The 17513-nt window shown below is 35.1% G+C and overlaps 1 protein-coding gene across 1 annotated transcript in view; it reads left to right on the forward strand.

Annotated features, from left to right (window-relative positions):
• Nucleotides 1-17513, forward strand: part of LRP1B (LDL receptor related protein 1B) — a 2070111-nt gene that overhangs the window by 1499632 nt on the left and 552966 nt on the right. The window contains exons 38-41 of the mRNA XM_081584839.1: nucleotides 13239-13365; nucleotides 13501-13652; nucleotides 13945-14069; nucleotides 15331-15699. Coding sequence (XP_081440965.1) covers nucleotides 13239-13365; nucleotides 13501-13652; nucleotides 13945-14069; nucleotides 15331-15699 — 773 coding nt within the window. The remainder of the gene's footprint in view (nucleotides 1-13238; nucleotides 13366-13500; nucleotides 13653-13944; nucleotides 14070-15330; nucleotides 15700-17513) is intronic.

The following is a 17513-nucleotide window of genomic DNA, read 5'->3' on the forward strand; positions in this document are numbered from 1 at the left end:
GAGAGATCTGGGCAGTATCCTGTTCCTGAAGTGTTCTCCGGTACCCAGAACACCCTCAGAGATTCACAGAATTGGGTTGAGAAGAGAAGGAGGAGGGTGGGAGATAGAGGTTCCCTGAGGGAGAAGAAAGAGCATCAATAGGGGGAGAGAGTGATCAGGCCAGTCATCACACTCCTGAGTAAAAGTGGGTCCTAAAGATTGGGTTCTTAAATGTACAAAGTTGATATCAAATATGTAAAACAAAGATTAAAAATCTAGAGTAGAGGTTAGACTCTTATAAAACTTACAATCTAAAAAAAAAAAAAAAGAAAAAAGGAAACAGTGTAAAAAGATAAAAAAACAAAAGAAACAGTAAAAAAATGTAGAACAGGAAAAAAACATTAAAAAAAAGAAAACACAAAAGGTATAAGATATATGTATGTAGTTTGCTTCAAAAATAGGGTTTTTTTTTTTTTTTGCAAGTTAATAGTGGGTTATGAAAATGAAAGTTAAAGGTGTAATAGAGGACTTGAAGAAAAAGGAAAGAAGAGAAAAAAAAATTTTTTTTTAATTAAAAAAAAAAATTAAAAAAAAAAAATAATAATATAGTAAAATATATATATCCCGGACTTTCTCTGGAGCTGTTGTGAGCAGTGTGGGATCTGCTCAGTTTTAGATAGATCCTTATTCCTGCTTATACTTTTCAAGATCTATAGGTCCTTTTCAATGCAGTCGGTATTAACTACAGGGATCTTAATCTGTTGGCCTGTCCCTTCCAAAGCGCTTCCCTCTGTTTATTTGGTTTCTGTTTGGAGATCTCTTCAGTATCTAATTTCCGCCCTGCAACAAAGCGGTGGAGGTGATCTCTTTAGGTTCGCTTGTTCAATCACGCTGTGGGGAGGAAGGAACACTGCAAATCTGGCGTGTGTGTGGTAAGCTCGCAGTGTCTCGGCCGCACTGGGTTCGCCCCCGCTCACAGCGTGTGTGCTTTCCCCGTCTACCCTGCTCAGGCTTCAGGTTACTCGGCCGGGGAGCGGGCCCTGAGCTGCGTGCACTTCCCAGGTCTAAGCCGCTCAGGTTCAGGCTCCCGGTTACTCCACAAAGGCGCAGACTCGGTTTCGCCCGCGGCTTGTGCCGTTCCCGGTTGGAGCTGCCCAGGCAGCCAGGAGTTTGGCGAGGGCGCTCTCCCCTGTTGGGGCGGTGCGGCTTATCACCTCCCTGGTCCCCGCCTCGGTTTACGGGCGCGCCCGGCTCCGGTGTGCTTTGTGTCGGTTCTGGGGAGCTGGTCTCTGGCTGCAACCCTCCCGGCGGCTGTCGACCCTCCGGGATCTCAGGCAGTCTTTGCTTAGAAACTGGGAGCCTGTTTGCCGTTTGGTAGGGGGTGCCCTCTCTGGAGCCGAGTTTGCCCCTTTCCGGCTCTGGCGGGCCCCGCCTGCCCGCTGTGTCCGGCGGGGGATGGGGCGGTCCGCAGCCGGCTAGCTCTCCTCTGGTATCGCTCAGTCCTTTGTTCTGTGAGCGGGCCGGCAGTGCCTTAGAGTTGGGCTTTTCGCGGGATAGTTCTCTCTCGCTGTCCCACAGTTTAGGTTACTATCTCACGTTAGCTCCCTCAGATTGCCCTCGGGGCACTCGGGCCCGGTCCTTACCCTAGGCAATGCCGCCCGCTCCTCTCCGTTCAGCCCCCACTTGCTGGTGGCGGATGATGCGAGCGTCTGGGGTTCTTTGCTGGGAGTTCGAGAATTAATCTTAATAATATCATTCTGTTTTTTTTTTTAACTAGAATTGTCTTGGAAGTCTTGGATTCTTCCTAAGATATCAAATTCTGAAGAAGAGATAGTTAGTAGAGCATAAATAGAAGCAACAGTTGGGTAAATATAGAGTCATTCCTACTTTTATTCCAACAGAGTTCAGACTCTGCAATAAAACATGGTAGTGGATGAAATTATCCAAGGAAGACTACAGGAAAAAAAGTCTAATGACACAAATGAAGAATGTTTACAAATAGGGGATAAAATGATTATGAGGAGCAAAAAGAAAATTAGCAATAAGGCAAAAGAAATGCAGAGAAAGAAGCCATTTCAAGTACTCAGAAAAAACACTGTCATAGAAATCAAGAGAAGAGAGTTTTAGGAATAACTTCAAATGTACCTGCAAGAAGGAGATTGGGAGACAGAAAAGCAGAAAACAGGACATGTAATTGGTGAGAGGGATGACATTTTTAATTGTTATGAATTTCAGGAAATTGATAAGAGTGGAAGCCAAATATAAAGAATAAGTGAAAGACAATTAGAAAATAGAGCCAGAATATTTAGACTACAGTGGCGGAAACTTGGACAATGAAGGAAAAGAGTAAAAAATAGAAAGTTTGTTGAGAAGATAGTAGGGTATAAAGAGAGGTTTTTCTTAGTATGGGACCAGGGGGGTATTGCACATATTCATAAGCTGAGGGGTGGAAGAAAATGTGTGTAAAGAGGGGACAGATTCCAAGGAGTTTATCAGTAGCCTTGGCAAGGAAGAAGCAATAGGGTGGAATAGGAAGAATGGAGGATCGCAGATGGACAAGATTTGAATCTTAAATCAGGTATCTCTGAAAACAAATCCTGGAATGAATACTCAAGTCAGGTAGAAGTCAGATAAGAAATGAGCCAAACAAAGGTTCAACTGTGAGCCTTGGAAAGTTTTGGAGGGTAAACCTCACTTTTAGCAAGGGAGCTTGACTTCAAACTCCCAACTGGATAGGGTAACCCTGGGGAGATATACATTCCCAAGATTTCTTGCACTCAGCACCACTTGCAAAAGAAGATTCTAGTAGCTGTCCTCTGAAAAATGTTGCCTGTATGAGTTACTAAAAAGAAAAGGACATAGTAGCTGGGCACTGGAGTGCATAGAAATTGCAAACAGGATCAGAGGATGTCTAAATGCAGCACCAATGGTGTCCACTACAGTTTGGAAGGTCAGTGTGGAAATTTCCTACCTTTAATATCTTTTGAAGTATCTTGATCTCAAATGCTATATTGTTTTTGGTTATTGGGAAGATTAAAAGAGGTAAATTTAAATAGGAGGATTATATTAGGGAAAGTTCTCTTCTATTTTTGGTGATGGAGTAAATGAAGAGGACAGAGTATGCCAATTGTTGTTCAGTCACTCAGTTATGTCTGACTCTTTGTGACCTCATGGACTGCAGCATGGCAGGCTTCCTTGTCCTTCACCATCTCCCAGAGTTTGCTCAAACTCATGTCCATTGAGTTGGTGATGCCACCCAACCATCTCATTCTCTGTAGTCCCCTTCTCCTCCTGCCTTCAATCTTTCCCAGCATCAGGGTCTTTTCCAATGAGTTGGCTCTTCATATCAGGTGGCCAAAGTATTGGAGCTTCAACTACAGTAGTAAGAATATGCCAGTAGAATCTATTTTAGAGGTTAAAATTAGTGAAATTGAAGAAAGTCATAAATGATATGCACAGAATTAGTGGCTATAAGTGAATAGGTAGATTTGCTGAAGTTATTGTGGCAAATAGAATATGAATAAAAAGGATTCCAAGCAACATGTGTCCAGCTGCAATGAACTTTAGAATCTAATGGGGTATTTATATGACCTTGAGTAATAGTGCTTGGTTACTTAGCAGTAGAAAAATGATGAGAAAAATAACCCCAAAAGGGAGCAGGTGATAACATAATCAAAATTGTCAATTATAAAGGAGTAACCATGAGTTGCTAATCAGAAGATGAGGTCTAGAAATTAGGGATGAAATGGAAGGAAACCAAGAACAGGAAATTAGAGTAATGCAAGGTTGAGGCAAAAGAGAGATGTAGGTCCCTGAAACAGAAAAGATGAGGAAGCATGAGCTGGGATGTTCACAGGACCAACAACATGAGTCATAAGGTCTCTAAGTATGTCATCTTTGAGGGAGAAGATGGCAAAATTGTCAGCTATTGGTAAAGCAGTTAAATGGATTTGATGTTTAAATGTATAGCGACTATGTAATGGTAAGGGAAAATGAAGTGTACAAATTCATAATGTGAATGTTTTGAAATAGTGCATATAAACCTCAGACAAATTTTTTTTTTTTCCCTTACTCAAATCTACTTCACGTTTATTCTAGACACAATGGCATCCATTTTTGGGGGCATCTCATTGCAGTTACTCTTCCATTCTATCATCTTTAACTTACAATGAAGATTTTCCCTTTGCTTTCAACTAGGCTCAGATTCCTCTTATTTGAAAAGAAAAATGCTGCCCCATTTCTCTCTGCATGTATACTTCTCTAGTTCTTAGAAGTAAATGTTCATCATTGAATTTCTGAAATGAGTTTTCAGCTTTAGTTCTTTCTAGGCATATCTAAATTAATCCATAGCCAAATCCAGATTTTTTTTTTTCAGGTTTCATACTACTTGCCTTCTCCTTAACATTTTTCCATTGATTATCCACTCAAGAGTTTTGCTCTGTTACCTTCCTTAACTAGGAGTTTTACTGTTCTTTCTGATCCCTTCCATATATATATATATATATATTTTTTTTTTTTGAACACTGTGTACCTGTTCTGAGCACACTCATTTAAAGCTTTGTATGCTATTTTCTCTCTTGCTATATTTATCTTTTACATATATTTTCATGTTTCTAACTTTAATCATTACATTATAGCCTATATTTTATCTTCATTTCTTTTATTTCTATTTACAGTTTTCTTTAGAAATGATTTATTTTTATTTCAGTGACATCCAACTTTCACTAAAACTTTTTCATCTACTTTCATCTACTACATCTATTTTTCATCTACTTTCTGTCCTAACCATCGTGTCTTTTTGTGTTACCATGGTTCTTTTGTCCTGACAAGATTGAAACTTACTTTAGACTTTCCATAGGTTTTCATCAACTATATCCATCTGTCTGTAAATCCTGTCATTCCTTATCTCCAGCTGTCTCTTAGGTTTTCCACTTCTCTCCATTGTGACTCTGAGCTCAGAGCTGACTTAGCTGGCAGATCTCAGTAAACACTTGATTTATTAATTTTGAGCCTCCCCTCCCCACAAGATTCCTATTTCATCCTTCAAAAAAAGAAATATTTGACATGTATAACTATTTTAAATATTATTTCTCTATATTCACTTCTTCTTGAAAACTTTTCTTCAGTATTACTGCATCTATAGATATTTTTTAGGATTCAAAATTGAAAATTGACTTGATATACCTTTTTAGATATTACGTTTATTTTCAGGAAATGTTTATTACTGCTTTGAAATATTAGTGAAAAGTGTCTTCCAATACCTTGTCTACATGCTTACTGATGAGTTTAGAGTGGTGGGAAAAGCGCTTATCAATGACCACTCTGTGTAAAAGTTACTCAAACACCGATTTCCAGGTAATATTACATAGACATATAAGTGTCAAAATTCATATCATAGGAATGAAGTACAGCATTTAAATATTTTGCCTAAAGTTAAAAAGTGGCAGGTGGCCTTGCCAAAGGAAAAGGTGAACCATAACAGAGTAAATCAGCTGAATCCAAAATATAAATGTTCCTTAAAAAGTGGGGCATGAAGCCTGATTTTGAACAATGGAGACTTGAGGTCTTTTAAAGTGTAGCCAAATGCAAAATAGAAAGTGTATATGAATTTAGTTCAGCTTGAAAAATCAGTTTCTCTCCTCCACTGACTCTCTTTTTTTGGTAAGGCCTCACTCTTTAAAAAATTAAAATGTAATCTCTTTATGCTAAAAAGTGTTTTGCTACCTACAACAACAACAAAAGATGTATAGAAAGTCACAGCATGATATCAAAAAAGTTGGTTAATCTTCCATGATGTATGATTTCTAAATGAAGCACAAATGCTCTATTTTTCCCCTCTTTTAGGCACTAGGATCTACATTGCCTCTCTTAATTTAGCTTTATATCTCTATGAGCATAAATAACTTTCTGAAAAGTGTTTCTTTCCATGGCAAAGACCCAACTTTGTGTGATATCTTGGTGTTCAACAAGTACATCTGTTAAATGGTCTTTGATTGATTACATATATGTATGTATGTGTGTATATATATGTGTGTGTGTGTGTAAGTGCATTTGGAATATGCTCAATAATATAAAGAAGGTCTTGAATGACAGTTTAACATCTTTGAAATATCAAAAGTATAGCATAGTTTAACACCATCTCCTAAAGTATATTTTGTATCTGAAGTCAAGGCAACATAAAAAAGAAGAAATTAACTGTGATTTGCAATAGAAATAATGATGGAATCAGGGTGCTAGTTCATAATATTAATATACCGTGATGGTTAAGTAACTCAGAAGTACCACAATAATTCCCCAAATCACAGCCACCTTTTTATATTAATACAAGACTCTTAGAGAGGCATATTAACAAATTGTAAGGATAAATGAAACAAAACTGGTGTGTTTTATTTTCCATTAGGAAATTTCTCCAAAATTCTACTGCAATCACTCTTCTTTCAAAGATAGTTATGTCTTATCTGTTTTTTTTTCCCTATATGTTTCTCATTTCTTCACCTCTAAACACAAATCTTAGATCTTAACTCTCCCACTGAAAAGAAAAATGAAGGGCCAGAAGTGATCAAGATTCCCTATGCTTTCATTGCAGGTACAAGCTAGTGAAGGAGAAAGAAAGCCAAGAAAGGTCATGGCACTTCCTTTTATAAGAAGGAGGCCCTGGGCCAGACCACCAAAGTCATGTTGAATGGAGACCAGTGATAGTTGCACAAAAGTATAGGACCTTGTTCCTAATTTCTTAAGAGATGAACCAGTAAAAATGTGGTAAAGGGTAATAGAGAAGTTCAAGATATTTCTCTATTTGCTTATGGAAATCTCCTCAGTTTGTTTTGACATGGGATATCCAGGGCAGGTTGATATGACTGATATATAAGATGGTTTGGGGGTCATGAAATCAATTAAAATTTTCTGTATAATAATTTAAGAATTCCAAATCAACTCATGAGCACTAGAAGTCTAGGCTCTTGGAGTCTGTGTTAAATATTTCATAGGAAAATACACATATTATAGGGAAACATCAAGTGTTATAAATTGAGAAAACCAAAAGGGAATAAAAAAATGGACCATTCACTCAGGAAAACAACTGTTAACCATATAAATACAAATTAATATGTATATACATGTATATGTACATATTTATTAAAATGAAAGAATGGGAAATAAGGCAGAGTATAAATAGATAACTTATCTGCAGAGTACATCATGAGAAGCACTGGGCTGGAGGAAGCACAAGCTGGAATCAAGATTGCCGGGAGAAATATCAATAACCTCAGCTATGCAGATGACACCACCCGTATGGCAGAAAGTGAAGAAGAACTAAAGAGCCTCTTGATGAAAGTGAAAGAGGAGAGTGAAAAACTTGGCTTAAAGCTCAACATTCAGAAAACTAAGATTATGGAATCTGGTCCCATCACTTCATGGCAGATAGATGGGGAAACAGTGGAAACAGTGGCTGACTCTATTTTTCTGGGCTCCAAGATCACTGCAAATGGTGATTGCATCCATGAAATTAAAAGATGCTTACTCCTTGGAAGGAAAGTTATGACCAACCTAGACAACATATTAAAAATCAGAGGCATTACTTTGCCAACAAAGGTCCATCTAGTCAAGGCTATGGTTTTTCCAGTAGTCATGTATGGATGTGAGAGCTGGACTATAAAGAAAGCTGAGCACTGAAGAATTGATGCTTTTGAACTGTGGTGTTGGAGAAGACTCTTGAGAGTCCCTTGGACTACAAGGAGATCCAACCAGTCCATCCTAAAGGAGATCATTCCTGGGTGTTCATTGGAAGGACCGAAGTTGAAGCTGAAACTCCAATACTTTGGCCACCTGATGCCAAGAGCTGACTCAATGGAAAAGACCCTGATGCTGGGAAAGATTGAGGGCAGGAGGATAAGGGGACAACAGAGGATGAGTTGGCTGGATGGCATTACTGACTCGATGGACAAGGGTTTGGGTGGACTCAGGGAGTTGGTGATGAACAGGGAGGCCTGGCGTGCTGCGGTTCATGGGGTTGCAAAGATTTGGACATGACTGAGCGACTGAACTGAACTGAACTGAATGTGTTTTGAATTGCACATGCAATGAAATGTTTCTTTCTAAAGAATTTTTCTCCGTATTTCTCCACTGTTGGCTGTGCACACACATAATTGTTTTACATAAGTACTTAATATTGCAAAGTCAGTTCAGTTCAGTTCAGTTGCTCAGTTGTGTCCAACTCTTTGTGACCCCATTGATTACAGCACACCAGGCTTCCCTGTCCATCACTAACTCCCAGAGTTTACTCAAACTCATGTCCATTGAGTTGGTGATGCCATCCAACCATCTCATCCTCTGTCGTCCCCTTCTCCCCACTTTCAATCTTTCCCAGCATCAGGGTCATTTCAGATGAGTCAGTTTTTCATATCAGGTGACCAAAGTATTGAAGTTTCGGCTTGAGCATCAGTCCTTCCAATGAATATTCAGGACTGATTTCTTTTAGGATCGACTGGTTGGATCTCCTTGAAAAGTCACGAAGGAATCTAATGTAAAACTTAATGATAAAAAATAACAGAACAAGACCTGAAGAAACAGGTCTTCAATATTAAGAAATAATAAAAATATTTCTTAAGCTGAAACAGAGACAACAACAAAGATGGCCTGTATCTTTACTTTGCTTAGAGAGTTCACCTCTGAAGTTGTTTATGGGGATTACAACTTCTCTCACCACAGCACTTGCACAAGTTTTGTGTTGAAGCCCTTATTTTCATGACTTATAGAGACTTAAAACTAGCAAGTTTTAAGCATTGCTGTTAACATTTTTCTCAGGTAATTCTTTATTTACCCATTTATGTCTGCCATTAAACAGTGACCTTCATAAGGGTCACTGAGTCCAATTCATCTCTTATTATCAGTTCCTGGCACTTAATAGATACCTATTTAATACTTGTTGAATGAGTGCATGACTGCAATGAAATAATACTTTTGAAAATCATTCACCAAACCACTATAGAAAAATTAGAAAGTAGTAGTAAAGGTTATGGAGAAGGAAATGGCAACCCACTCCAGTATTCTTGCCTAGAGAATCCTGTGGATAGAGGAGCCTGGTGGGCTGCTGCTGTCCATAGGGTCGCACAGAGTCGGACACGACTGAAGCGACTTAGCATGCATAGCATGCATTAAAGGTTCTATTCTCTCTAGACTCTATTTCTTTGAGCAGAGTGTTCCAGTATCTGTGGTTGCATTCTTTTTATACTTTCAGGAGCCTGTAAGAAATAGTAACATATCAGGACTTGAAAAGTGATTTGAGATTGGCATGTAATACTTTATTGAAACAAAAATTGCACACAAATGAAGACAAAGGGAATGTGAAGAATCCCTCTCAGGAATAGAGGAATATACTGTATTCCTCATAGGGGATGAAGGATATCAATTCACATATTCATGAAATGTATTCAAACTTTGACTATACTGTATTATTTAGCTTATGCTTTGGCATGAAGTTAGAGACAGATATATTGGCCTATGAGGTATTCAATTAGTATGTGTTTTAAGTGATTCTAGTGAAATTGCTCAGTTACTATTCCTGATATATAAAACCCTATAGGGCTTTTGTCTTTCTTACTTTTTACAGATAAACTAACACAATGTTGAACTCCACTCTAGCAGAGAACAGAGTGACATTCTTGATTCTCTTTTCAGCCAACTGACTATGTAAGAGAATTATGTGATATTCATTTTTGTGCCAGCATGGCAATTTTTGGCTATTTCAGGTTTTCTTCAGAATATCTGATAAAGTGTCTATATTATACTCTCTTAGGGAAAGGATAGGAATAGAGGAAATAGCAAATTTATTGTAAAAATTGCAATCCAGATCTATGCTCCGTGGAAAGAGTCAAAGAACCTTAAAAGAAAATGATTGATTCAAATTAGTGGCTTTTCACTATTTTTCATATATTTACAATATAAGAATCACATTTAATACTATGTCTGCAACAATTTAAACATGTTCATTCTTCTCTTACTCATACTCCTTTATTCTTTCCCCATCAAATTTGGAGCTTAGTTTTCCTGTTAGCCTTATTTCCCCCAAAATATGTTTTGAAACTATTCAAAGACATTCATAGTACCTTGAAAGTATATTTTCCAGCAGAATCTAATTGCGATGTCAAAACATTTGTTTTCCATTATTAACATACCTGTGTGTAAACTAATTCTGTGATCACTACAGTTATGAATTAAAAAACTTTTGGGGACTCAGCTCTACCCAATAGTCTTCTACCTGTTACTGAAATATCAAAAGTTAATTGGAAGTTAACTTGTAATATGTATTCTTTGCACATATCCCTGTCAAGAACTTCTATGTCTAATTAAGACAATAGGGATATTTGTGTTATGATGATTTCTGATTTTAATAGTATTTCTGTAATATTTCAAACCACTATTGAATGTCTTTTTTTTTAAAAATCTGTTTTTTAATTCTGTAACTGTAAGCTTCTGTGAATGAGGGTATTTTCACTGTAAAACAAATTATTATCCAGAGAAATGTCTTGTAAAATGGAGCATTTGATTTTGACAATTTTAAAAATTTCTGGATCTGGGGTAGCCTTGAAAAGTATTTTCAGGGCTAGATCAACCAAGTTAATGTTCTAAAGGCAATTTTCTTGGTTGTATCATATGAACCAACAAACACTTCATTACAGCAAAACTGAACTCATATGGGGATGATATCAATTTGAAATGCTATCACTGACTCTTAATTTCCATGGAGTCTCAAAAACCAGTGAAAACAATTTTCATTTCTTCCCATTGCTAGATATCACATTTAGATATGAAGAATCTGTGTTCATTAAAAATATATCAAGCACATATATGTAAATTACTCTCTTAAATTATTCATATGTTTCTCCCTTTAGTTTTATAAGTAGCGTTCTTTCTCTACATTTGGTTTATCATTCCCAAAGGTTTTCAAGGTGTTAATTTTTTACTCTCCACTTCAGTTTAATGAGCAAGTAAGTTGTTATTTGCCTGACATTCATAAAATGTTGCTTAATTTTGGTGGGTATAGAATCTTTTAGTTTTATTAAGCTGATAAATATTTTAGCCTCAAAAGTGATGCCCGCAGTCAGTTTTGTCTTACTTAGCTATATTGTAACAGTTTGTCAAATTACTACTGAAAATTGAATAAACTCTGTATTCAAGACAGTTTTATTTTGAATATTTATTTATTCCTAATTTTGTTGCCATTCATCTAAGCCTCCTGCATGGAAGTATTGCAAATTTAAAATAATAGGAGGAACCAGGGGATAAAGAAGGAGAGACTTATTTTTAAGACTAAGACTTTTTTCATATTTTGTTTTCTGTTTTAAGTATGGAGATCTTTGCTATATTTATACCTAGGGGAAAATAAAATTTGATATGATTGTTGTATTATATTTGTATTTTGTGAGACAACATAGAGAAGAAAGTACAGACCTGGGTTAATAAAGCCTGTGTGCAGTTCCCTTGTCAGCCGTGTGACTATGATCATTAACTCTCTGAATTGCAGTTTCCATAGTTGTTAGATTTAATATGTTAAATGGCTGATTTGACCTACTCACTCGATATAATATTTTTATTAGTCATCTAGTACATTTGAAAGCAGATTACTATTAAATAAAATGTATATTATACTAATTTCCTTCCATATTTTAACTCTGGAGTATATTAAAAGTATATGACAAGAATCATATTGAATAAATAAGCATGTCTGTCTTGGCATCTAAAACGTCTCCTTCACAGTATAACGTTCTTCCCATCTTAACAAACAACTGACTAGTCATTTTAATGTCATTAGTAATGCTAAAGTTTCTCTTTGAAAAGTTAAATGATGCAACACATTTACCTCTCAGTTAAAATATTTATTTTTAATAATTTTTTAATGCAATGTCCCTTAAAGACTTAAAACTCATCATTTTAATACAAGTATAGATATTGTCAAGCCTGCTTCAACCTAGATCTAATCAGTAAATTAGATTTCTTGCTACAAAGTTTTCCCTTTTTGATTTATAGAGTTTGTAAATATGAGTGAAAATTTCTTCAGGATTAATATACTTGGGATTCCAGCCATAGCTCAATCTGGTTGTAAAAGTCCAATGCATTTATATATACAGCTTTCTCAGGGGGAAAAAAATCAACTTTTAAGATAAATCAAAACAATATGTATAAAGGAAATACACATATTTTTATATAGTTTAGCATTTTCATGGAGAAATGCAAAATGTGAACATAGCTCTTTTCTATGTGCAGTCTCACTTTCTCTTCTTGTATACGATTGTTTATATATATGTGTGCAAATATGCACAGAGTACACACCCTTTTGCATGAATGAATCAACGATTGCCATATTTTTCTAAACTTTAGTCATTGCTATTATCTGACAGCTGAATAAAGCTTCACTGGGCATAACTTTAGAATAGATCTGGCTTACCTGAAAGCATTAATTTCTGTATTGTAATATAAATATTATATTTGTTGAATGAATAGGTGAAAGAAAACATGGGTTATGTACCTTCTGTGTTTTAACATTTCATTTATTGACATGTTTTATTTCTGCATAGTCTGTCTGGATTTTCTTTCCATATTTGAGTTTCTTCCACAGTCCTTCTATATTACCTTAAAAGATTACTAAAATAAGGTTTGCTTTATATGAATTCATGCTTTAAGATGGCATCACAAGATAATTTATATAATTCAAACTAGAATAGCTAGCCATTTAGCAATCTAAGTGGACAGAATTGAAAGTTATACTGCATTTGTATATGCATTCATAAATTACCTCGTGCTGTAGGTATAATAGTGAATAATAAAGATCTCTGTCCTCACTGTGCTTAACGTCTAATGGGACCCAAATAGATGAATAAAAAGTAAAATTGTAAAGAAATACAAGTGTAAATTTGCCACTCTAATTCACACAATGAAGTAGAGTATATGGTGGAAAAATCAGAACATAGAAGGCTTCTTGAAGGAAATGATGTTTGTGATATCAAAAACAGGAGCAAATTAAGCAAGTAGATTGGAAAAAGGCCTTTCAGGTAGGGAGTAGCGTGTATACAGGGTATTTTGGAAATTCTTCCTAGTAATTTCTATGAATAGCTAATTTTTTACAATTAAAATTATTTTATTGCAAACACATAATATATTTATTTGTAAAAGGTATTTTTGTTGCTAGTATGAATGTTATCGCTGTTTTTATTAATAACATACATTTTTGTGTTTATCTGAGTTTATCTACAATTTCGTTTCAGCTACTTGTTCTGGACTGAATGGGGACAGATGCCCTGCATTGGAAAGGCTCGCTTAGATGGCTCAGAGAAGGTTGTCCTTGTGAGCATGGGAATAGCATGGCCAAATGGTATCTCCATTGACTTTGAGGTCTGTTGGATGTCTTAACTGTTTAAATTGCATTAAGTGCAAACTTGCTTTACTCCATTTTTAGTGTTCTCTTATTTTCTTTGTAAAACACTTAATAAAAAACAGCTTGTAATATTACTTTTCAATCGATCTTAGGAAAATAAATTGTACTGGTGTGATGCTCGAACAGACAAGATAGAAAGAATTGACCTTGAGACTGGTGGGAATCGTGAGATGGTGCTGTCAGGGAGCAATGTGGATATGTTTTCAGTTGCAGTCTTTGGGGCTTACATCTACTGGTCTGACAGGTAATTTATTTTTTCATAAGTATTTGAGTCTCAAAATGTTATTTTAGTGTCAGTTGCTTTACCCTTGCAGGATAAGCCATTTCTTAGCAAGGTCACAAAAAAATCTCACAAAACCATGTAATTTCCACAAAAAAAGGCAGCTGCTCTTGCTATTCCAGGCTCAACCCTTTCAATGTCACAGACTAATGTTGGTTTCTTTCCCTTCTGCTGGGCCATCTGTTATCTTCAGCTTAAATAACTGGTTTGGTTTGAATTAATGATTGTTGATCATGTATGTTCAACTTCTTGGCAGAGCACATGCCAATGGGTCCATCAGAAGGGGACACAAGAATGATGCCACAGAAACTGTAACCATGAGAACGGGTCTTGGAGTCAACCTGAAGGAGGTTAAAATCTTTAACCGAGTAAGAGAGAAAGGTCAGTGCTCTTCTATTATCAATACATTTTATGTTATTTTTTTCTCTTATATTTTAACATTTATTTATCAAACTTAACTTAGGTATTAATTTTTATAAGTCCCAAACTCAAAACCCTCCTTTTTTTTACCCCCTAATTTCTAACAAAAATCATATGGTAGCCTAATGAAATGAATTTATAATCATTCATGGATAGATATTTTTGCCTAGACAGTGCATATATATGGACATGTTATATACTTGGCCTGTGTTCAGTACAGGTTTAAACTATGTAATACAGAAACATTTGATAAATACATATATTTAACCTAAGTATACAAAGCACATTTAGGATATTAGCAAAAAGCAGCCAAATGTTTTTTCCATTTTATTTAGAACTGACTAAACAAGCTGCATTACTTGGACCAAAAGGTTGTCTTCATGTCGGGTTATATTTTAATATATAGAGTGATGATGGCTCCAGAAGGTTGCTATTAGTGTGAAATGTGTCCATAGTCATCATTTCTTTAATATATGTTTCTTTAAAACATATTTCTTTAAAATGTGTTTTTAAACTGGTATGACAGTGACAATTATTTTTTTAAAATCATTTCCATTAAGATAATATTCATTTTAAGTGTCCATTAGAGTAAATTATTATTTTCTTGACATCAAAGAAAGGTATATAACATTAATTGTTTTGAAGAGGATGATGGATTCATAGAGGAGAATTAGTCTGACATGGAAATCTTAATAGCATATTACATGTTCACTCAAAACTGGAGTAAAAAACTTATGCCCAGTATACTTAGGATGTTAGGCACATTGAAACCATAAATTTCTCTGATATCTTATATACTTCATAGACACAGGTAGTGCTTCTTTGTTTTTCTTGGTGAACTCAGTTCATGTTTTGAGTGAATTAGTTACTTGCTCCAAAGATTACAATGTTTAAAACCTATTGTAATCTCAGTATCAAGGTTCAAAAAAGTTACGTACTTAACTAACAGATTAAGGTTAACATTTAATAATTCTTTTTGGATGGTCAGGGAAGCTGAAGAGTGTGAAATAATAAATCTAATGTTTTAAAGTGGAGTGACTAAAAAAAACACAAAACAGTACTTTATAGTGTTTGAATTTTTTACTGACTAGTTCTAAAATTAAGAATAAAATAACCCAGAAGATTCAATGTTAATTTTTTTTGATATGTTTCTAAGAAAAAACTATATGGAAAACAAAAGAAAAAGCAAAAACGTGTGTGTGTATCTTTTTCTTTTCTCTAGGGACCAATGTTTGTGCCAAGGACAATGGGGGATGTCAGCAGCTCTGTCTTTATCGAGGAAATTCCCAGAGAACTTGTGCTTGTGCCCATGGATATTTGGCAGAAGATGGAGTTACATGCCTAAGGCATGAAGGCTATTTGCTGTATTCAGGGAGAACAATATTAAAAAGTATACATCTTTCTGATGAAACCAACTTGAATTCACCAATAAGGCCATATGAAAATCCACATTATTTCAAGAATGTCATAGCCTTAGCTTTTGACTATAATCAAAGAAAAGGTACCAACCGAATCTTCTACAGTGATGCACATTTTGGAAATATACAGCTTATTAAAGATAACTGGGAAGACAGACAAGTAATTGTTGAAAGTAAGTACAACATTTTTTTTTTAATAGTTTAGTGGCAACGGGTATCATTTGGAGTAGTAGAAAAATTAGAGTGGTGATTACATGTAGCAATTACATTTTCCTAGAGGTTTTATTCAAAAACAAGTGCAACTATAGCATCCAAACCCCCAAAAGTCAAAGAAGCAATTAACTGCTTAGCATGTACAGCATGAATATTATGATTATTAGCTTCTAATATGGAACATTCAGTATATTCCTTTATAATGTTTATTATAAATGTTTATTAAAATTCATGGGAAATAATTGTTCAGTATAAAACTTACTAATTTTATTTTCTTCTAATGGGAGAAATTACATCTTTATGAATATCTATCTAATTATATTTGGTGAATTTTATTTTCTCAAATATCAGAGATTATTTTTGGTTTGTGTGCATATATATGTATATAACATTCTTGATGAGAGAATGTAATTAATGAATTAATATTTTTCAGACATTTTAAAAATTTTATAGAACAGTCATTTTAATATTTTATGGGACTCAAATGTAATATTGTATGAATTATCTATATAATTTAGAGAAACCTCTTCCTGTCATCCAACTTTACAGGGACTATCTTCCTATTCCTCATTTAACATCTCTACGTGATTCCCATATATTCCTTACTTTTCCAATTTTACTTAATTGAGATCAATCTTTTGTCATTACTTTTTAAATTTCAAAATAATACATAAATTTATTGTAAAATGTTTAAGTAATATGGATTTTAAATGAAGTTTTTGCCTCATCACTGCAACATCAACTCCATTTTCTTACTTGTGACAGCTGTCATGCCTCCAGAATTTTCTATAGGTATGTGTTTCATCTGTAATTACAAAAATGGAATTATCTGTATGCAATATTCACCTGCTTTTTTTCATTCAGAATATATCTTTAAAAGCGTTCATTTAAGTATATAATGCCCTATCTCATTATTTTGAAAGCCTGTATCTATCCTGTGTCTGTGTGCCAAGTCGCTTCAGTTGTGTCCAACTCTTTGTGACTCTATGGACTAGAGCCCACCAGGCTCCTCTGTCCATGAGATTTCCCAGGCAAGAATACTGGAATGGGTTGCCATGTCCTCAACCAGGGGGTCTTCCCGACCCAGGAATTGAACCCTAGTCTCTTATGTCTCCTGCATTGGCAGGCAGGTTCTTTACCACTAGCGCCACCTGGGAAGCCCATCTATCCTGTACTAAGGGTAAACTAATTTATTTAACCATTTTCTTATTGACAATCATTTAGGTTGTTTTGGTGTCTTATCATTACCTACAATGAATGTCACAATGAACATCTGTGCACATAAATATTTTTTCACACTTGTGAATAATGCTTTTGCATAGAATCCTAGAAATAGAACTGCAAAATCAATATGTTTATTTTTTATAATTGGTCAAATTTCTTCTCAAGAAGACTATATTAATTTATATTTTCATCAACTGTTTATGAAAAAGACCTATTTTCCCTCACTTTTGACAACAATGATTTTATAATATTTACTATCATATGGCTAATATATGAGTCAACTTATGTTAATTTATATTTACCTGATAACCAGAGAGATCCAGTATCTACTCATATATTTTATTCATGTGAAAAATAGATACTTTATGTCAAACTCTATTATACATTACCATCCCGTGCTAGGCCTGCTATAGTTTATTTTGTTCTTTCAACATTTAATATCCTCAAAATCCTTTTGGGTCTATTCAAATCTGACTCAGCCTTTCCAAGTCAGTTCAAGTGTGTACTTTCAAGTATATACAAATACAAAGTATTATTTCTTTTTTCTGTA

This window comes from Giraffa tippelskirchi, chromosome 3 (assembly GCF_054371585.1).
Source record: "Giraffa tippelskirchi isolate mGirTip1 chromosome 3, T2T-mGirTip1v1.2.pri, whole genome shotgun sequence".
NCBI classification, from domain to species: Eukaryota; Metazoa; Chordata; class Mammalia; order Artiodactyla; family Giraffidae; genus Giraffa; species Giraffa tippelskirchi.